This window comes from Artibeus jamaicensis, unplaced genomic scaffold (assembly GCF_021234435.1).
Source record: "Artibeus jamaicensis isolate MK-2021 breed Jamaican fruit bat unplaced genomic scaffold, CSHL_Jam_final contig_384, whole genome shotgun sequence".
NCBI classification, from domain to species: Eukaryota; Metazoa; Chordata; class Mammalia; order Chiroptera; family Phyllostomidae; genus Artibeus; species Artibeus jamaicensis.
The window spans coordinates 12896844-12917873 of record NW_026521810.1 but is presented as its reverse complement, the minus strand read 5'-3'; the positions used below and the strand labels follow the sequence as shown (position 1 = coordinate 12917873).

Here is a 21030-nt window from a genome sequence, read left to right as displayed (position 1 = left end):
TCTAAAGGCACCAGGGATGGGAGCTGGGTAGGAACCGAGGTCCTCGGATTCCCAGGTGCTTCCCTCCAAAGGAAGGGCACTAGTCCAGTGGGCCTGGTGCCGTCTGTTGATCCCCTAGGCTCGGCTCCCAGTGCCCATCTTAGTCTACGCCCCATCTTGACCTAGCGCCTTCCTTCCTGCTGTGTCCACAAGTGGCCAGAAGTGTGCCTAGTGTATAGTACTCATTTATAAGTATCTGTTGAATGAAGAACTTGCCTTCAGGGACTCCCCTGAAAGAGAGGTAAAGAGGAGTTAGTCACTGTGGTTTAGACAGTTTATGGCTTTCCACAGACATGCCTTCTCTTCTGTTACTACCAGGCACCCCCTGAAAGGCTGGGGTATGAAGGACCTGCAGGGACCGATGGGAGGGACGTGGACAGGCAGTGCTGTAGAGGGAATGGGCTTGGTAAGCTGGCTGACAGGGGCTCGGAGGTGCCCATATGAGCCCTAGGAGAAATAGCAGCCCCCAGTGTGGAAGAGGCGGAAGGTCTTAGGTGAAGGGATCACAATGTAACACAGTGGTTCTCGACCAGGGACAATTTTGTAACCAGGAGACACATGGCAATATTTGGAGACATCTGGTTGTCACACTGGGTGGGAACTGCTACTGGCCTCCAGTGGGCAGAGGCCAGGGGTGGTCCTGAATACCCTGCAATGCAGAGGACGGCCCCACACAGAGGCTGATCCAACCCCGTTATTTCAGTAGTGCCAAGTCGGAGAAACCCAGAAGGGCATTATTAATCAATACGCTGGGACAGTGGTCACAACCTGGGCAGGCCACCGTGTGTCGTCACCTTGCTAAGAACCCTTGACGAGGGAGCCTGCTCTGGGCCTGCAGGTTTTAAGAAGGGGCAGTGGGTGGAGGGTCATGTGGCTGTTGGCACAGGGCGAGGGTGGGCAGAAACTCACCAGCTCCTGGGGGGTCTCCTGAATGGGAAGGCTTGACTTCCTGATACGGAGGACAGGTGGAAGCAGGGGCATGGGGACCTCACAGAGCTGTCTCAGTGTCACTGGGGCAAGAACGTCACCCACAAATGTAGATTAACAGAGAGATGGACGTCTTGTTTGCTGAAAATGTTTTTTTCAGGAATGGAATGGACAGATGTGGGGGTTGCGGGCACATGTAAACATGCGTGTTGGCCCTTTCCAGGTCAGGACAGCTGGTCGGCCCCTCATAATTCGGATGGCTGGTATCCACCCGTCAGGCTGGGAGGAACGCCCCTGGCTCAGTGGGAAAAAAAGCACAGTGATTGATTAGCAATGTCTGCCATGGGTCCAAAACGGGACAGCAACGGGCTAGCAGGCCACACCTACGCCACCCCAAGTAGGGCCTGGTTCTTGGTCCTGCTCAGAGCCTGGGCTGGAAGGGTGTGAGCTGAGTCCAGTGACCTGTAATGCACCCGTTTAGGCCAGCTGTGCCCACTGCTGTGCTTGACGCTGTGTGGGGGTAATGAGGACCCAGAAGACATAGTCCCAACCTCCCCCCATACCATGACATTTTATGGATGAATAAGATTCACGTGAAAAAATAAATCACCGGAGAGCAGGGAACAATGCGTGACTACGACAGCTGCGCCCCCTCGTGGTGGAGCTGGTGTGCTGCACAGCAGGGAGAGGGGCGGTGAAGTAGGCTTGGACCGTGGAGTGTCGCAGGAGGGAGGCCCGCTCACCCTCCAGGAAGAAAGACAGTAAATCCAGGGCTTCCTCTGGCCCCACTGGTGACGCCTTGCTGTGTTTTTCTAGGGCGAGAGATGGTGGGGCCCACACTGCCCGGATACCCACCCCACATCCCCACCAGCGGACAGGGCAGCTATGCCTCTTCCGCCATCGCAGGCATGGTGGCAGGTAAGGGGACGGGCTGCGCAGGCCTTGGGGGGAGCATTGGGAAGAGGCGGTGTTGGCCAGAGGTGGAGCAGGAGGAAGGGTGTGTCCCACGCATGACTTCCAGAAGGGCACTGAAGGGTGTATCTCTCCTTTTTGTCAGTATTTTATTTATTTATTTTTAGAGAGAGTGGGAGGGAGGGAGAGAGGGGGAGAGAAACATTGATGTGAGAGAGAAGCATCACTTGGTTGCCCTGACTGGGGACTGAACCTGCAACCCAGGCATGTTCCCTGACCAGGAATTGAACTGGTGACCTTTTGCTTTGAGGGACGACACCCAACCAGTTGAGCCGCACTGGTCAGGGCGAGTGCATCTCTTTGTAAAGGTCTGGGGACAGGCTCCAGTGCGGTCCTGGCTCCCAAATCTCCCCAGCTTGGCTTCCTTCTTCCCAGATACTCCCCCATCACCCGCAGTGATGAAAAGGGCGCGGCCGGCCGAGGCAGACTGGCGCCCCGATCGGAGCCCGGCTGCTTCCATCCTTTCAGGGGTCCCTGAGGGAGGGTTATTGGGGCTGAAAACACTGGCAGGTAAACAAGCCTAGCCTTCAGGTAACCCACGGCCTCCCAGTTATTTAACTGGTGAACCTCAGTTTACCTTTCTGTGACACTTAAATACGAATGCTGTAGGTGATGATGATGATGGTGGTGGTGGTAGATATACAGGCCCCTTCACACCCCACATTCACTCGGCCCTGCGTGGGAGGGACCTGCGCTCTAGATACTCCAGAGTACTGCAGAGTGTGAGCAGAGCTGGGGATTTTTCTCCACTGCCACTGGGCTGTCCTAGAGTCCTGCCTGCCAGTCCTTTAGGCTTCTTTGTCCACCGGCGTGGTCACCACCCAACAGTGACCCAGGGTGTCAAGGTCTGGACATGTGGGGAGAACAAGGAGAGTCTCTCTGGACAAGTGTCTCTCTCAGGAACCATATAGGAAGGAAGGATGGGAGGATAAGATCGAACCATTTCCACTGCCCAGGGGCCTGAGGACCTGGAGCTTTTGGAAGGGGCTGAATCAGGGCCCCTGTGACCCCCATGCCAGCCCTGGGCCGGGTGCCCTGGCCTGACACCTGGGGGAAGCTCCTTCACACAGGACTACCTCCCTGTCCCCTGGTAGGGGTTGCCTTTGCCAGCCACCCACTCTGGTGCCCTGTGTGAGGCAGGGGACCAGGCTCTCCTGGGCAGAGGGAAGGGAGAGAGAATGAGGGAGGAAAGGAGGCTCCATGCTCCCTGGGAACCTGCTGAGCTGGCACTTGTTGCTGCCTGGTTACCGTGGCGATGTGCTTAATGCAGCGTTGAAAATACAGAATACTGACTCCTCTCTCCCTCCTGGCCCCGGACTCCCTCCCTCCCTTCCTTCCTCTTCTGGAGCGTGAAATGAGATTGGTCAAGATAAAAAAGGAAAAGATTCGGTTATTTTTTTAAGAGTGTGGATAATGGGGCCTCTCAATCAAAATCCCAGGCTCCAGTCAGCTCCCCCATCCCCCTTCCAACCTCTCCACCCTCCCCTGCCGCCTGCTTGGAGGGGAGGAGGAAACATAAAGCCCAAGGCTTTTCTCTTAATTATGAATCATCCCCAGGGGCAGGCCCAGGGCAGAGGGTTCCTGGGGCCCAGAGTCTGACCTGTGAGGTAGCTGCAAGGCTTGGGCCTCTCATCAAAGGCCTCCAGGTTGTTTCCAGAAAAACCTCAATCTGCGTGGGTGTTGTGGACAAAAAAAGAGCACGACCACAGCATCCACTGCAAGTGAATTGCAAAAGGGAGGGGCCTCGCCTGGTGTGGTGGATCAGCTCCCGAGAAGTTACAGGATAATCTGGTTTTCAGAAAATGTGCTACTTCATTGTTTCACCTGGTTCCTAGGAACTTCATGATGCAAATAAGTTTGTAAGGAATTTTTTGTAGAAAAATTATTTGTCCATCTTCTACCAGTGGCCATCATCTCCCAATGACTGTGAGGATCCCTTCCATTAAAATCGATAAACCTTCATTAAGCACCTACTATGTGCTATGTACATAGCAAATGCTGCAAGCAAGGCATGTTAATGACAGTCTTCAGTCAGTCGTGGAAGGAAGGAAGAGAGCTCCTATTCCGCACTTCTGTGTGCCTGGCCATGCATAGATATCACTATTTCCCATTGATCCTTACTGTAAGCCTGGGAAGCTGGCATTAGCCTGGGTTTATAAGGATAAGGAAACAAGCTTAGAAAAGCAAAGTGGTGTGGTCAGGGTGATAGCCATACTGAGTGACTGAGTTGTTCAAAAGCAGGAATTTTAACACTGCCTCCCACCACGCCAGATATAAGGACACATCAGCTGTACGGCAGCGACTCAGGAACAGGACAGGACACAGATTTGTCTTGTTGTGCCTTCTAATTGTTGTTGTCCCTGACCCATTAACACAGTTCATGATGCTCACACCAGTTCTGGAGCTGAACCCACAGCTTCAGAGATGGTTTGATCCATCCATCTGCCCATCTATCCATCTTTTCTTCCATGCATGTTTACATACATTTTTTCACATGTACAGGCATTTTCTCATTCATTCTTTCATCCTTCTATCCAGCCCTCCATCCATCCATTGTTCCATCTATTCATCCATCTCTGTATCCTTTCATCCATCCATCCTCTCATCCATCCATCCATCAGTTGTTTCATTCTTTTGTCCATTCTTCTACCCATCCAGCCATCATTTCATTTACCCATTCATTCTTGGATACATCCCTCCTTTCATATCTACCCATTTTTTATTATCTATCCCTTCATCATCCACTTTTTCAACCATCCAGCCATCCACTGCTTTTTCACTTAACTAATACCAGGTGAGGATCTGCCGCATAGGATGTTGGGGAAATAGCAATGAACAAGACAAGCCTCTCCATTTACGGAGCTTACAGCCTAGTCCTGGAGAAAAAAGCACAGCAAACAAGTCGATGAATGAATAGGCAAGATAATTTTAGATAGCAGCAAATGCTGTACAGAGAACAAAAGACGATGATGTGATACAAAGCCACAGGGAGAGGATGTACTACTTTAGACTGGCGACCCAGGAGGCCTCTCTGAGGTGTTCAGAGTGGTCAGCCAAGGGACCAGCTGGGGCGGACCATCCCCCGCTGGAGGACAAGGGCCACGGCCCCAAGGCAGGAACTAGTTAGTGCGGTTGCACACAGACAGAGGGTGGGAGTACACAGGGACAGGACTATGACGAGAGGCTGGCCGTGCTGGGTCAAACTGAAGAGCGCTCAGGCTCCTTTGATAGCACAGGGACCAGTGACGGGAGGGGCAGCTGCGGATGTTCCTGCGGTGGCCTTGGGTGAGAGGCCGCAGTGCAGGAGGAGAACAGAAACGAGGAGGACAAATGCTGGTGGTAGAGCCAACAATACCTGCTGGTGAATGGGTTGTACGGGTTCAAACACTGAGGAAACAAAGATGACCCCTAGGTGTTGAGCTTGGGAAACTGCATGGAGGGTGGTGGCAAGTACCCCGGGGGCAGACCAGCGAGGGAGAGAGTGTGCGGCGGATGGAAATCTAGAGTTCTGTTGGGCTGGATTAGGATTGAGACACCTCCTGGGCACACAGTTTAGTGAATCAGTAGGCACGACATGTGTCTGAAGTCAGCAAACCATCCCGATGAGGGCCTGCCTTTCCGCCATTGTTCAGAGCTGTTGTTTAATGCCAAAGATTTGACAGGATCATGGGAAAGAGAATGTGGGTGGAAATTCACAGAGTGCTCACACATTAAGGCCTGGGGCTCTTCAATGTTCAGAGTTCTTGCAGAGAAGGAAATGAGAGAGTAAGGTGGAAAGGCCAGTGGGTCAGGACGCACGCCTCGAGAGAGGGATGGGTGGGTGAGTCACAGTCGGCTGAGAGTTTAAGGGGTGGTGGACACGGAGTGACCACTGGAATGGCCGGGTAGAGGCTGGGGGAGATGAGGGGCCGGCCTGACTGGAGGGGACTGAAGAGGTGAAGGCAGGGACAGTGGAGCAGGGAGAAGGGCTGGGACCCGAGGAGGGATGTGGGATAGGAAGAGCATTTTTGAAAGAGATGGTAACAAAGCATGTTTGCTGGCTAAAGGAAGTGATGGATGAGAAAGGGAGAACCAATGAGTCAGAAGGGAGAAGGCTGCCATTGTAGTGGCCACGGCCTTCCCACGGTGGGTGGGGCGAGAAGCAGAGCAAAGAGGATACCTGGCCTTCTGTGGGCGCGGGGACGTGGACAGGTCTGATGGTGGGAGGACGCCGCGTCGCCTCCCTAGTCCCGTTCCTACTGCAGCTTCCTTGTAACTGAACCAGACAGAGGCTAGCAGACGTGAGGTCAGTAGGTGACTGACTATGTGTGTGAGCGAATGACTGCATGAGTAAGTGACAAAAGGAGAGGGCAGACACATTGCGTTCCCACCTCTCTTCCTGTCCCGTAGAGCCAGCAGTGTCGGCACTGGGTGGGGGGCGTGGAGGCACGGGGCCCCTGTGCAGCCAGTGCTGACGTGGCTTCCTCCCTGGGTGCAGTGACACCAGAGGGGTCTGCCCACACCAGCAGTAAACGGGGCAGCTTGTTGCACGGTGTGGTGCGGAAAAGAGCTGGAGTAGGAGCCGGGGCCGGGCCTAGTGCAAGCTCCCACTGCACAGGTGGCACGAGCTACGTAGAGTCTCTCCCTCTCTGGGTAGCAGTTTCTTCATGTGGGGAATGAATGGTCGGAGTAGATTATTTTTTAGTTTCTTCCTTTCTCTTTTACTTTGCTTTTTTCCTGCTTCCCTACTTCCTCCCTCCCTCCCTCTCTCTCCCCCTTTGCATGTATTTTTTGAGCCCGATTTGAGTTGGACCCAGTCTCCCCACTAAGTAACTTGCCCTGTTACTGCCCAAGGCCAGTCCGCCAGCCGACTCCCTCTGCTTCCCCCTCCTGCCCCTCCTCACTTCCGTCCCCCCGGCACTAGTGCCTCCCCCTTCTCTGGCAGGGCAGCAGCCAGGCCAGACCCCAACCAGGGCTTTGGAGCTTTATTTTAGCATGTGCTTAATTAATGGGGAGAGAATAAAAGCTAGCACTCCTTGAGTGTTCCTTACACACCGGACATGGTACTAAGCATTTCATATAGTGCATTATCTAACTCAATCCTCACGACAACCCCAGGAGATAAGGACCACAACATGCCATTTTACAGATGGGGAAAGCAAGGCTCATAGAAGTCATGTCACTTGCCCAAAGTGACACAGCCAGGAAGTGGCTGAGGCGGGGGGCACGGATTTGCCCTGAGGCTCAGGAGTTTCAAGCCCCCCTTTTGGAGTCTGGGAAGGATAGCGGGAGCCACAGAGGCACTCAGCTCCCAACAGCAATGAGTTTCAGAAAGACAGTGTGGACGCTGACGGGGTCTCCGGGTTGGCAGGAACCCGGCTTTGTCGTGGGAATTCTAACTGCAGGAAGGGATTGCCTGAAGTGTGGAGTGCAGAGCCCCGAGGTCCACCTCTGCTCTGCCCCTCACCGAGGTGTGATCTCCCTCCTCCTGTGAGCGGGCAGCGTGATGAGTGCTAGGGCGTCAGGGGCGTGCGTGTGTGGAAGTACCAGCGGGTGTGTCGGCTTGACTTCGTGGTTATTCCAGGGCATTCTTAAGTAATTTCTTGGGTAAATAATCCTTTTGTGAAGCCAAGAATGCACTCACAGAAAGAAGTGATCTGATTACTTTGTGTAAATCCATGCACCAAGTTTGCTTAAAGTGGCAGCGTTGGGATGGGATGAGAAGACCCTCAGAGCAGCTCCCAGGACAGATTTTGCCAGAGGCCGGTGCCGCCAGGGCCTCTCCTGCCTCTGTTCCCTAATTTCCAACCTCACGCCCCAACACACACACACAGACACCCGTCCCTGACGAACGTGCCCGGGGAGGGGGGGTGAGCCGTTTTCTGCACACCGACTGACTTGTCAGTGGAACCCCCTTGGCCCCCTGACCCCTTCTGCGTGGAAGGTCTTGGCAGCAGTGGAAGTGGTTCGAACCTGGACCCTGGAGTCACAGCTCCCAAACTCCACCAAACCCTCCTGCTCTGTGAGCACATGCCAATCCCTAGGCCTTACTTCTTCACCTGGAAAATGGGCATAGTAAGAACATCTGCCTCCTGAGGTTCTTGCCAGGGACAAGCTTGTTAGGGCAGGGGGCCGGTATCTGGTGTAAAGGAACCTGCTCAAAACAATGCTGGCTGAGGCCCCCTCAGGGAAGGGCCTTCTGAGCTCCCGCGGTCCCGCCCCGGCTCCACCTGCCCCCAGGGCTCGCCCAGTGCCAGCCTGCACACTCCTCTCCTCCCCGGCCACCCCCCCCCCTGTGCCCCCAACCTGCGCTCCTCCTCATGTCTCACCGCTGTGCCTCCAACAGGAAGCGAGTACTCCGGCAATGCCTACGGCCACACCCCCTACTCCTCCTACAGCGAGGCCTGGCGCTTCCCGAACTCCGGCTTGCTGAGTAAGTCCCTCCGGGCCTCAGACCCTCTGCGGTGCAGGGCTGGTGGGGTGCAAACCTGGGCCGGGGTCGTCTCAGATCCGGGAGGCCCAGGTTAGACCAGGGCCTGGGGAGACAGGTGTTACTCATAATTCCCGCAGGAAGGCAGCGTGCCAGGTTGTGGCCGGGTGGTTTGGGGCAGCAGGCGGGCAGAAGGAAGGCTTCCCCGCACCGTTCTCTCTCCTGGTGCCCAAGGCCCTGTCTGTGAGATCCTTCTTCGGAGTAGAATCCAGGGCTTAGGAAGGACCAGGGTGGATGAAGGAGTCTCAGAGTAGATGCCCCACCTCCAGGGGCGCCCAGTCCGGCCAGAGCAGACACTGGCCGGTGCCGTGCGGAGGGCCTGCTGCCCCCTGGGAGCCTGTGGATGGTGCCGAGGGCTGTCCTGCTGCCCACGTCACCCATCTGACTCACAGGTGCTCGTGTGGCAGCAGCACAGCCCTGCCCAGAAGTCCTCTGTCCCACCACACTCCTGAAAGTTGGCTCGAGATGTGGACGGCCTTCAGAACCCGGGCCCAGAGAGTCACCCGCGGCCTGCTCTGGCCCCCTCTTGCCTTGGGGCCGGGGCTGCGGAGAGAAGCTTTTCAGAAAACCAAGCCCCATAAATGGAAAACTTAAGGAATCCCACTCAGTCTCCCTGAGTGACGAGTTTGAACCATATGGGCCAGAGAGAGGCAGTGGCACATGTATGGCCGGCCCGGTGGCATCATGGAAAGCCTGGCAGGACCGTCTGTTCTTCAAGACACCCCTCTGCTGGCATTCCAGAAATGGCCGGGAGGGTGGCCGACGGGGCTTTCTCTGTTCACCGGGTGACTTCGCCTCCGGCCACCTTCTGTTCCGTTTAGCCAGAAAGACTAAAGACACTGAGATGTGTGCAGGGGTGGGAAGGTGTCGCTCACCTCCCTGCAGAGCGTCCCGCAAGGAAGCTGTCAATGCACGGCCCCCCACTGACCAGTCAGAATTCAAATCCCTCTGGTTTGGAGGAGGAAGTTTCTGTGACCTCGCAGTTTGGGCAAAGCCCAGGAAACCCCTGTGGTCTCCCCGAGTGCATGTTCTCAGGCTCCCACGTGGGCCTGCTCTCTGTTGCCCTCTCTCTGAAACAAGGGCGTTGAAGGTCACGGGAATCAGAGGGGGAGGGACAAGAAGCCACCTCCTGATTCTGGCCAGAAACTCCAAGCTGAGGTCAGAGAAGGAGGAAACCGGCTGAGAGGAGTTAATCTTTGATGATCAGATAGGCTGGGGGATCAATGATTAACCTGTGCTGTCTTAAAGGTTAGCAGGTGCCGAGGAGGCTGCGGTACAATTTCCCCTCCTGACCAGCGGTGTTTTTGTTATTTTTTTGGCACGCCCAGGCTCCCCGTATTATTACAGTTCCACATCAAGGCCAAGCGCACCGCCCACCACCGCCACGGCCTTTGACCACCTGTAGTCGCCAGGGGGACAGCGGGAGCGACGGAGCAGCAGGAGGACCAGGTCTGGGACAGGACCCAGAGCGTCACAGAAAGGAATCTTTATTTATTACGTGAAAATAACCACAAGTCCAGCCTCAGGGGTCACACTCCCTGTGTGGTTGACTTAATGAACCATGAAAGACAGGACGACTTTGGAGAATACCAGACTGTCCTCCAAGATTCCTCAGCGAGTGCAGGAGTCCCAGGGAGAGACCTCTTGTCCTGAAAGACACAGAACTGGAGAAATGTGGGAAGGAAGAGGAGGGGCACCCAAGAGGGAGGGCGGACAGGGCCACAGTGGGCTCGGCGGCCCAGGGCACCTCTGTGGCTCTGCCATCAACACACTCTAGTGTTCCTGGGTTGTTAGCACTTCTGTCCAGCCCACAAGTCACAGCTGGTGCAAAGGCTGTCCCCACAGTCACCCTCAGGGTCACTCCCTGTGAGCCACCTCAGAGCTGAGGCTCCTGCAGCCCACCCCCCAACCCAGCCTGCTCTGCTCCTCCTGCGACTCCCTCTCGGCCACGGGCTGAGGGCTGGGTCCAGTCACCCAGAAGCTCCACCTGGAGGCCCAGGGGGCCTTCCCTCTGCCCACTGCTGCGATACACCAGCGCACCCGACTTCTCCTCCTGCAGCTCATCCCAGAGAGCAGCCTCTTATAGCTGGACACAGACTTTCCGAAGGGCCCCGCCCCACTGGAGGAGGCCTGCTGCCTCCCAAGCCGGCGATGCAGGTTCCCTCTGCACCCGCAGCTCCTGCCCCAAGGCCTGACTGTAAATACTATAAATGCAGCTCTGTGTGGTCCAGCTTCCTTATGTCCACCCAGACTGTGGCCTTTCAGTGAATTGTCTCCCTGCCATGTTGGGCTTCTCTCCCTAATGCTTCTTTCTTTTTTAACAACCACCACCGTTGCCACTCGACTCAATAAAGCATTACTCTGCTTCAGGCTCCAGGGTTGACTGGGGAGGAGGCAGCGGGACTAGGCTCCATCCAGAGAACCTCAGGCCCAGTGAACAGTGAGCACACTTTGGGGCTGGGGGCGCAAAGGGCCGTCTAACGCCCAGGAGCCTGACTTAGCAGTCTTCCTCCGCCTTAACGTGTTTACGGGCACACCCTCTACCCCACGCTTTGACTTCTCCAGCTCTGGGTAGAGGAGGGAGTAAAGGAAGCACACGGCACAGTCCTGGGCCGGTCACAGACGCCTCATATGTGGTTGCTGTTGTTCATAGTAACCAGACAGCCGGTGGGGAGGCTGGTGACCACGCCGAGAGTGGCTGTTCACAGAAGCAGCTCTGTGGCCCCATGGTGTGAATGAAGGAGGGAAGTGGGAAGACATTTACTGGGCCACTGTGCCAGGCACAGGGTGGAGGCCTCGAATCAGGGAAGGTGGGATCAGCCCCGTGTTACATGTGGAAAAGCTGACGCTCAGAAAAAAATCCAAGGGAAGAGGCCATAGGTTCAGGCCTATATGGCTGCCAGAGGGCCCTAGATGCAGGGGGGCCATGGAGAGGCGTGGGGTGGCAATGCCAAGAAGCAGGGAGGGAGCCTGCAGGGACACCTCCTTTCTAAGAAATGTTGGAGAACACGGGGGCACATACCGTGGTGGCTACAGCAGTCTCGCCACCAACATGGAGCTTGGCCCCGGGGGCTCCCTGCTGCCCACATGGACCCTGTCCGTGGGCAACTCTGGGACAAACCAGGCGCATTCGATGTCTGGGTACCAGCCACTGCGGTTGTGTCCTATGGAAGAGGACCCCTCACCCCCAACAGCCAGTATCCTGAACTCCGCGTTCCTGAGCTCCCAAGACAGCCCCCAGCTGGTTCTGGGCCCCCGTCCAAAATCACTTGGAGACGCACGGCCCCCAGGGAGCCTGCCGAGTGTCGGCACACTGGGTGCGCCTGACCGGACCTATCCCACCCTTGGGTGACAAAGGGACTTGGGTCTGCTTGTGCTGCGGGTGACTGTTTCCCTGAGGTGGCCCATGCACCCAGACACTGCTCAGACAGTGCTGGTGAGTGTGGTGGGGCCGAGCGCAGTGTCCACAGTCAAACTGTGGGTCCCTTTCAGGACTCAGGAAAAGCCATCCTCTGTGTGTTGGGGGAGAAAGATGATTCGAGGTGCTGATGGGACAAGCTGAGGTGGCCCATGTGGGCACAGCAGAGAAGGGTGTGAGGAGAAGCCGGGGAGACAGAGGAGGCTGCAGAGCCTCAGCTGGAAGCCACTTTTTCGGGGCCGTGTGGAAGGGTGGGAAGCCTCAAGGCAGTTTTGTGGAAAGGGGGCCGGTTGCCCTGGAGGTCGGGCAGAGACGTCATCTGGGCCAGGCAACGGCCCACCAGGGGGAGACAGAGCAGCTCAAACCCTGCCTGGGCCCACCAGGTGGGGCAGAGCCCATCTTTCTAAGGTGGCCTGGAGCTGCCGAGACCCTCTGTGCTGCAGGTGGGGACACGGCCGCTGGGAGCCCTGCCTCCAAGGCCGGCCAGCCCCTGGGCTGAGTCCAGCCCTCCCTTAGCTTCTCCAATATTCCTGCTGTATGTCGTTACTAAAGAACATGAATGTCCTGCCCCCTCCTGCTAGGGACACCCTCAGTGGCTACATAACCTCAGGCAGGGGCGATAGTTCAGCAGCCCACAGGCGGGGAGGGGCGCCTGCAGAGGGCTCCCCTCTCCTACTTCTCCCTCTCACACGTGCCTTTCACACGCATCCACCCGAGTCTTCCCTACACTGACCTGGTGTCCTTGCCCTGCAGTGGGTGCAGGAGGAGGGGGCTGACCCCCAGTGGTTGGGGGCTCCCTCCTAGCCCTCTTTCACTGCCCCCTCCCACTTAACTGCTCTCGTTCTGTCTTCCCTCACCCTCCGAAGTGATGACAACCCTTAGTGTATTTCAGCTTGTAAAACTTGTCCACATCCATTCATTTTCCTCTCTGATTCAGGACACTAGCCCCATTGTGTACTTGGGGAAACTGAGAACAAGAGATGGCCTTTTCAAGGCCATTGGGAGGAGTTGGGACCATAGCTGAGTCTGCACCGTCATGTAAGGCCTCTAAGGCCACGTCTGGGTAGGGCCTGGCTTCTGCAAAGGCCTCAGCCCTTTTGCTTTGGGGAGCAGGGCTGGGGTGGGGGGCTGGGCAGAGTTGCTGGCTCCTAGCAGGCAGAGCAGTCCTGGGTGGAAGGCCCAGAGACCAGGCTTCGGGTGGAGGAGGAGAGCCAGGCTGACCCCATTCCCCTCCATCCCTGGCCCTAAGCCTCTGCTCTCAGCCCTCAGCACTGCAAGGCACGTCCTTCACCCTAAGGAGCTCCTGACATGCCTGTGTCCCAGGCTGTCACCTTCCAAAGGAGTGACCAGCTAAGCTGGTCATAGCTGTCATTCTGGTGAAAGCAAAGGTCTCCCATCCCACAAAGGTGACTGACTGCCCCTCCCTCGTCTCCTTCTCTTTCCTTTTTCCTCTTATAGCTTCCCATTCCGGCCCCTCTTCTGCCATGCCCAAAGCAATCATTTCTTTCCCGCCACCGTTTAAGAGACCTTTGCATCTCCAGGGTGTGGGCAGGGCTCAGAGGCCCCACACAGGATCAGGAGATGCCCTCTCCATCCCCTTCTCCCTGGCCTTTCGTTCTTCTCATTGCCTTCTCTTCCTCTGGGTCCTTGGGGGGCTGGCTACACTGCACTGGGGACCATGACCTCCTGATGGCGGAGACCCGCCCCCTCCTCTTCCCTCACACATGCGCATACTGCCATCAGGTCCCTCCAGGCTCTGAGCCCCTCGGACAGAACTGGTGCCCTGCTCCTTGGAAGAAGAAGCTGGAAAAGGCAGGCAAGGCCAGTGTCTCTGGTCAGCATCCTCTGCCCACAGCAGCCTTTCTCCTCCCCTTTACTGGCCGCAGAGGCCAGGTCCCGGCTGAGGAGAGGCTTCCTGGAGATTTGGGGTAGGGGCTCAGGTCTCCTGGGGGTGGGAAGTGGGGAGCTGGGTCAGGGAGGGAGGTGGCCCAGCTCCTCCATCTGTGCCCATGGCAGCCGGCCAGGCTGGGGAGTGAGGCGCTGCCTGCGGCTCTCCCAGGGAAATGTGATTTCCCGTGAGTGAAGCGGACTGTGCAGCGTGGAAATTGGCTCTTTTCTGAGTGAGCAGCGGCTGCTGTGGAGTCTGTGGGCTGGGCCGCGGGAAGCCGCGCTGGCCCCTGGAGTGCGCTGGGAGCAGCCATGTGCTGAGAACTCATTAGGGATAAATCAAACCGGCAGCAGCATGGAGCCAACACCATGCCCCCTCCATGCCCAAGACCCCCACTGCCCCCAGTTCCTCCCCGGCCAAGCTACTTCCCGAGTCAGAGAGCCCAGGCCCACACACCAGTCAGACACAAGCCACCCTTAACCCAGGAGCCAGCTTGGAGGGGAGATGTGTGTATTTGCAAATAAATGTTTGTTTGCTTTTTGGGGGTGGTGCCATAGGTAGCAAGCTCAACTGACAACAAAGAACTTGCTGGGAGCCTGGACTGGGAACTCACCTTCCCACCGCCACGTCTTTCCACCACCCTCCAGCTGCCTTTTCACACCTGCCCCTGCCTCCTGGGCACCAGGGGGAGGCCTAGCTGTGGCCCACACGGATCGCCCCACAACTACGTGCTGGAGAGATGAGAGGCCCCACCTCCCCACCTGGTCCTCCCCACCCCCCCCGAGGAACCTCACCGCAGCAGAACAGAAAGTGTCTGCAAGGGAGGAGCTCAGTCTGAATGGAAACTCAGCTCCCACCAAAGGGAAAGAGACCCGGGTAGAAAGAAGGGGCAACTCCTGGCCGAACGGGTGGGGGAGGGGTTGCTCCACCAGCCATTTCAGGGACCGAGCGGTGGGGGTCCTCGGAGCCTGTTAGTTACAATCATTGTACCCAGCCCCTGTCTAAGGTCCTCACCTTCGTTCCCCATCCCCCTGCTAAAGAGCCTGGGCCCGGACCTGGCACCTTCCCCACGGGAGCCTCCTGGGGCCCTGAGTCTCCTCAGCTGTGAAAGGCGAGGCTCTGGCCAGGATGACGTGCAGCCCAGCCCTGCGCGCCTCCAGTCACCTGGGTCAGTGCGAGGCAGTGCAGCCTCGTCCGACTGGTTCTGGTATGAGGCCCTCCTTCCCCCAAATTCCCCAGGTAATTTTCCGCTAAACCATAGGCAAAACCCATGTTCTCACACTTGGAATCCTGTCTCTGTTTAGGGCGGGGGTGAGGGCCCTGGGGTGCTGCTTCAGCTGGCTGACTTAGACGGGCATCGAAAGCCTTTCCACCTGGGGCACACCACAGAGCCCGCTGGCCAGTTACTATACGCCGGGCTCTAAAAGTCACACTCATTCATTTGAAAGTCTCTAATAAGCCACCTACTATGTGCCAGATCCTGTGGTAGGCAGCCAGAAGAAAGCAAGATGAATCCAGTTGGTTTAGTATATCCCCTACAAAAACGGTAAACTAAAGACAAAACAAAAAACCCTTGGAACTTAGAAAAGGGACTTTCGTGAAAGTTACTTACAGAGCAAGGTGGGACAGTGATGACAGGCATGAGAGGCGTGACAGGAAGTGCTGTCGGGAGTCAGGTGGTATTTGCAAGGCCCCTCCGGCCCGGGCCTTCCTCTGCCATTCTCCGCTTCTCCAAGGAGCAGCCACCAGGAACCAACTACAGACTCTAAACCTTTGGCCTAAAGTCTTCCCGGGAAAGGGCCTCCCCCTGTGTTTCGGTGTCTCGGGAAGGGCGGTGGGCAAGAAGTACATGTCCTTTCCACAATACCCACTGTCCCCACTGCGGCCACCGGCTCAGCCTGGCCCCAGCCTGGGCACCCAGATGGGGGCTGCACTGGAGGGCTCGGGCCTTTCTCAGACGGAGCGCAGGGAAAGTGGGGAGCTTCCCAGGGCCTTAGAACCAGGCATAAGCTGCCCCTCCCTACATGATCTGGTCCCCTTCTTCTCACCACAATACCCTCCTCGTGAGGCTGGGACCAGCTCAGCCATGTGACCACAGGTCCAAGATACTAAAGGGAAGAGGACAAGGGTCCTGGGTAGACGGTGGGAAAGAGGCACAGGAGGGAGACCAGTGCATGGAGGTGGAAACTCAACTGGCTGTGCGTTCTAGGTCTTGGCTCTTCCACCTCATAAGCTCCGGCTCAGGGGTGGTGACAGTGGTACAGGCCTAAGGGACAGGCCTCACCTCCTTGGTCCCTTCCTCCATCTGCAGCATTTCCTCCAACTCTACTTGGAGTCTGGAGGGAGGGCCTGGGGGCTGCGATACCGTGGGGGCAGCGTGTGGCCCTCCTGCGGCAACCAGCCCAGGGTGGGAGCTGGGGGTGGCCAGGACCGGGCTGAGGCTCAGGACCCATCTGGGCATGTTTCCCGCTAAGGAGGGGCTGAGGTGGGGGAGGGGAGGGTGGGGAGGTGAATAAATAATAGGAAATAAAACTTCATGAAGCAGAAAATAAAAGGCAGATTATACAGATGTGGCAATTTGAAGGATCATTGCCTCTGTCCTCTTTTTAACTGCTGCATCTGGAGTTTTGAAGCTGCTTATCCTCGCCCTCCCTCTGCCAGGTCCCCGCCTGGCTGGAGGCCCCCACAGGGCCAAGGCACACTTGGGGACTGCACCTCCAGTGGCTCAGCTGCTGGCATCTCCTAGTACCACGAGAGAGCGCCAGGCCCTGGATGCGCCTGTTGGGCCAGGCAGCGGAGGAGGGTGGGTGGGGTGAAGCCCTGAGAGAGGGTGGCTGTGGATGTGGCTGCATCTGAGTGAGGAAGGGGAGCATCTCTGAGAGCAGGGTGTGGGCGAGGATGAGGGTGGTTATGGGGGCTGTGGACAGGGCGGGGTGGCAGAAAGAAGCCCGGTGATCAGGAACAGGGTGAGGATTTGGGTTGGCAGGACCAAGGGTCCCCCTTGCTAAGGGGGTTTGAAGGAGGCTTAGCTGGGCAGAGATGTCTAGACCCGTGTGTCTTGGTGCAGGCAGCTTCTTTCTCATCTTCATCAAAATTCATTTGTTAAGCCCCAGTTTGACACTGTGCCAGGTGCTATATAAACAGACATGGTCCTTGCCCTTAAGGAATTTCCAGCCTAAGACGCACACACACTGACGTTTTGTTTATCTTATTTTAAATATTAATGTATTCTCCACTTGCTCCAGAGAGGGCCTGAGACAGCTCACAGGAAGTGCATGCAGGAAACCAGCAGAATACTACTGAGAAACGAAGCACCAGGACCACAGGACACACGCAGGGAGGGGTCTGGTGGGCCTGAGTGGCCTCGGGGGTGCTGTACCCGGGCCGGAGACTCTCTGTGGCCAGGTCGAAGGGCTGCTTGGTCACTTACCTGATTCGTTTGCTGGACAAAGGAGTTATTGCTTCTTTGTGCATGTTCCTTCCAACCCCGTCCCTGTCACACCAGATAGTGACAAAGCAATCGGGGAACAGAAGCTGCTACCCGACACCAGAGGTGAGGTGGAGGCCTCTCTGGCTGCAGCCTCCTACCATCCTGGAGGCCCGTCCTTCAAAGCAGTGGGCAAACGGTGGTCACAGAACCATGACTACAAACAGGGAATCGGGAGGAGATGACACTTAGTTCAGACTCAGGTATAATAAGTAACTTCTGTGCAGAAACTGACCACTTCCACATCCTGCAGGCAGTCAGAATTGCAGGTCTGAAGTTCAGAGCAGAGATGGGGCAGAAGGCTTAGACAAGGACAGTCCCCAGAAGTTCCCTGGGGCCCTAAGGACAGCAGCCCCTGTGGAAAGGCTGAGTTCAGGAGGAGTGAGGAAGAACATGCGAGGACAATAGAAGAGCCAGGAGCAGGCAAAGGGCTAAGGCCAGGGAGGATGGAGCCTGAGGCCCAGGGTGGAGCCCAGGGTCTTCCACCCGAGGTGGCACGCCCTTGAGGGGAGGGCTTGGGGGATGCAGCAGATGCCAGACTGCTGAGTTCCCAACCTCAAGAAGCTGTGTTCTCCTGGGAGCAGAGAGGGGAAAGGTTGGGAGGGGCAGGGAGGCAGGTAGAGAGCCGCAGACTTGGTGTGATGGAGAATGGCTGGGGAGGAGGGCTGGAGCAAGGCTCCTGCAGGAGCTGGCATCGGGATGTCAGTGGGCTTCTCCTCTTCCCGCTCCTGGGAGGACCTGGAGTTTCTCTACAGCAAGTCCTAGCCCCTATCTTTTGGGGGGTTTGCCTCCATCCCACCCCACTCCCATCTCAGAAAATGGGTTCTGGTTATCTGAAGTTCCTTAGCCTAGTGATTGGCTCAGAAATGGGCCATGGCCCAGGATAGGCTGTTCGAAGAAACTCTACTCCCGGACTTGACTTTACAGGTATTCCTCCAAAGAGCAGATATCCTCTGTGGGCTGGACTTGCACCCAGAAGAGGGGTTTCTGGGTCTGGGCCATCTCAGTACCACCAGGGGACCATTCCTGCCTCCTAAGCCTGGGAGATGGAGCCCAAGGAGCCCTGGAGTAGGCCTCACCTGGCCTGGACACAGACCGTCTAATTATTGGAGCCAACCACTGTCCTCTCCTGCTGGAGCCCAACCGAGTTTTGTGACTTGCAGCACCCGGGCAGGCAGAGTCGTGTGAGAGGCCTAGCCTCCATCAGGACTCACAGGTGCGAGAGCACAGCCTGAGCCCAAGCCCAGAGGTGAGGTGAGGCCTACAAGGCTGTGAACTAATGGCTAACCCTCCTGTCCAGGCATTGCTCTCAGGTGTTTGTTGCATAACTTCATTTAATACTCCAAGGGCTGTGTGAGGTAAGCAGTGTTATTATCTCCTTTTATAGGGAAGTAAATGGGAGCAGAGGCGGCTAAGGCACTGGACCCTGGGCTGACACGAGGGACAGCTGGACTTGCTCCCGGGCAGTTGACTCCAGGGTCTCTAGGTCAGACAGGCCACGTGGCCGACAGGCCAAAGGTCGCCGAGAGGGGAGGAGGATGAATGTTGAGGAGACACTGGATTTAACGATGGAGGGTCATCAGCTGGCCCCTCTTGGCCACCAGAGAGGTGGCATTTTAGGGAGGGGTGGCATGGAAGCCAATTTGCAAGGTGTGAATGGGAGCCAGGAGCCAGATGAGGGAGAGAAACAGCTAGAAAGACCATCTTTTTCTTCATGATGGTGATACTTAAGGTGTTTGCAAGGCAAGGTAATGAAGGGGTAAAGATTAGGCCCGAGGACCTAGCCAGGACCCCCCGAGGGAGACAGGCTCAGGGTGGGCAGAGAAGTGGGTGGGCGCTGCGAGGAGGGCTGAGGGCAGGGGTCAGTCCGAGGGGTCGGAGAGCACTCCTGCCTCCAGAGAGGGGAAGAGGAAGGGACAGTAAAGGTGTGAGCCACGGTGAATGGTGAGGGACACCGGCACCCGGACCTGGAGGCAGAGCTGTTGGCAGAGGCGCGGCGGGGAGAGCAGGGCCTTCAGGAAGCCTGGAAGTACGTGGGAGCACACAGGGTTGGGGAGGAGGGGCAGGCGTGGGCCGGCGTGTTGTCGCAAGGCTCCAGGCTGCCGTTTTCCTCTCCCCCTTTTCTCTCTGACTTTGGACTTTCGGAAGAGTTGCACTGATAGCACAGGGGATCTCCAGCCGTTTTCGGACTCTGCCAGCCGGCCTGACGCACTCAGGTCATCTTGCCTTCTCAAAGCAAGGCTCCTCCCAGCGCTGAGCGCGCCCTCTACCGGCGGAGAGCTGCACTCCCGGGATTCAGGTGAGGGCCCTTAGGATCTGGCCTCAGGCCCCTTACCCCGCACGTCCCTCAACCTGCCTCCGCAGGCCCCCAGCCCAGCTCCTTCCAACTCAACACACCCCCTTGTCTCCATCCGAGTCTGGGCCCCCAGAGAAAGGACCCAGGCTGAGGCCTTAGTGACATTTTGTTCTTCCCTGGTGCCCGGCAAACAGCAGACTAAGGAGATCATCAACAGGAAGCCGGATAGAGCAGAGATGCAGAGAGGGAAGAGTTTATGTCAGGGTTCCCACCCAGGTCACGGCAGCTCAGGGATCTGGAGCCTGCGCTCCCCCGGGTGGGAAGGAGGAACTGAAGACCCTGCCACCAGGCTACGGAGGCCGAACTCCCCTCTAAGAAACTGTCCCCCCCCCCCCCCCGTCCTGCAGAGATGGACCAACCCGCAGCCGTGGGAGAGTGGGGAGGCAAGGTCAGACATAGGCCTGTGGGCCTGATCTGCCCCACACCCAGGACTGACGTTGTTTCCACTTCTGTAGGTCACCTGGGACAGTTCTGTGGGGCGCTCTAGGCTGTCCCCCTAACGCCCCAGAGGTTTTTCCCCTCTCATCTGCAGGATGATGTTGAAGTCCTTGCCCTTTGCAGCGCAGAGGTGTCTTCGGGATGCGGGAGGCCTGGCCTGGGCCACTCCTTGTTCTGGCTATGGCAAGACAGACTGACTTCCTGCTGTCTGTCAGTGAGCCAGGTGCCGCAGCAGACACTTGGGCCCAAGAGCCAGGAAGATGCAAGCCTGCCTCCCAGTGGCCACCTGCTCTAACTGCAGCCCAACACCCCAGTCTCCACTCTGCTGGCAGCACTGGCCCAGGGCCTGGGCACCATCCGCTGGCTCTGCAGGCCTCACGTGCCCAGGTAAAAGGAAAGTGACAGTTCTGTATGAGCAAAGAAGCATGAAGTTACACACGTGCACACATGCAGACGAACCTCTGCCTTTTATGCTGGTTTTAGAAATAAGGATACATGCTCGGTGAGGTCAGATAACTCATCCGAGGCCATCTAGCTTAAGTGTCAGTCCTGGCTCAAGTCATGTCCACCGGACACCCAGCCTCTGCCTCAGTAACAGGAAACAATTGAGCTCTGCTGTGCAGTTACCTGCCCCGCACATCAGAGTGACCCAGGGGCCGTGGGAGTGCACGTCCACACCTCGGAACGAACCTTACTGAACCAGAACCCAGAGCACAGGCAGGAAGGTGTCTGCAGCTCACTGTCACAGTAAGATGATTGCTTCTGTGCCACCAGCTGGGAACCAGAGGGCAGAACTGTGGCTTCCGGGGAAGTCGGGGACAGGTTCAGTCATTTTTGAGTTCCTTAGCACTGGCCCCTGGATTGGTCAGTATTACTTGGGAAAGGAGTGAACAAGTGAGCAGGTGAGGTCCCCTCCAGTGTGACAGCAGATGTGCGACTGCTGCACACAAACACACACGCTCTGTGCACAGGCACAGGCAGGCATGTGCGCACACACATACACACTCGCTGACATTCACGTGTCCGCAGGGTAGAG

At 57.0% G+C, this 21030-nt stretch overlaps 1 protein-coding gene and 1 long non-coding RNA gene across 6 annotated transcripts in view; both read left to right on the top strand.

The window, feature by feature from the left end:
* Positions 1-10776, top strand: part of PAX8 (paired box 8) — a 52098-nt gene extending 41322 nt beyond the window's left edge. For 3 of the 5 annotated variants that reach the window (XM_053664669.1, XM_053664665.1, XM_053664668.1), the window contains 3 exons: positions 1783-1884; positions 8264-8350; positions 9736-10776. In XM_053664669.1, the coding sequence (XP_053520644.1) occupies positions 1783-1884; positions 8264-8350; positions 9736-9812 (266 nt within the window). In that variant the 3' untranslated portion in view covers positions 9813-10776. The remainder of the gene's footprint in view (positions 1-1782; positions 1885-8263; positions 8351-9735) is intronic. The other 2 variants (XM_053664667.1, XM_053664666.1) reach the window with 1 other exon arrangement.
* Positions 10777-18452: 7676 nt separating this feature from the next.
* On the top strand, positions 18453-20962 carry LOC119052762 (uncharacterized). The gene is made up of 3 exons (XR_005083189.2): positions 18453-18558; positions 19349-19499; positions 20089-20962. It is a non-coding gene; the product is annotated as an uncharacterized LOC119052762 (long non-coding RNA).
* Positions 20963-21030: the final 68 nt, after the last annotated feature.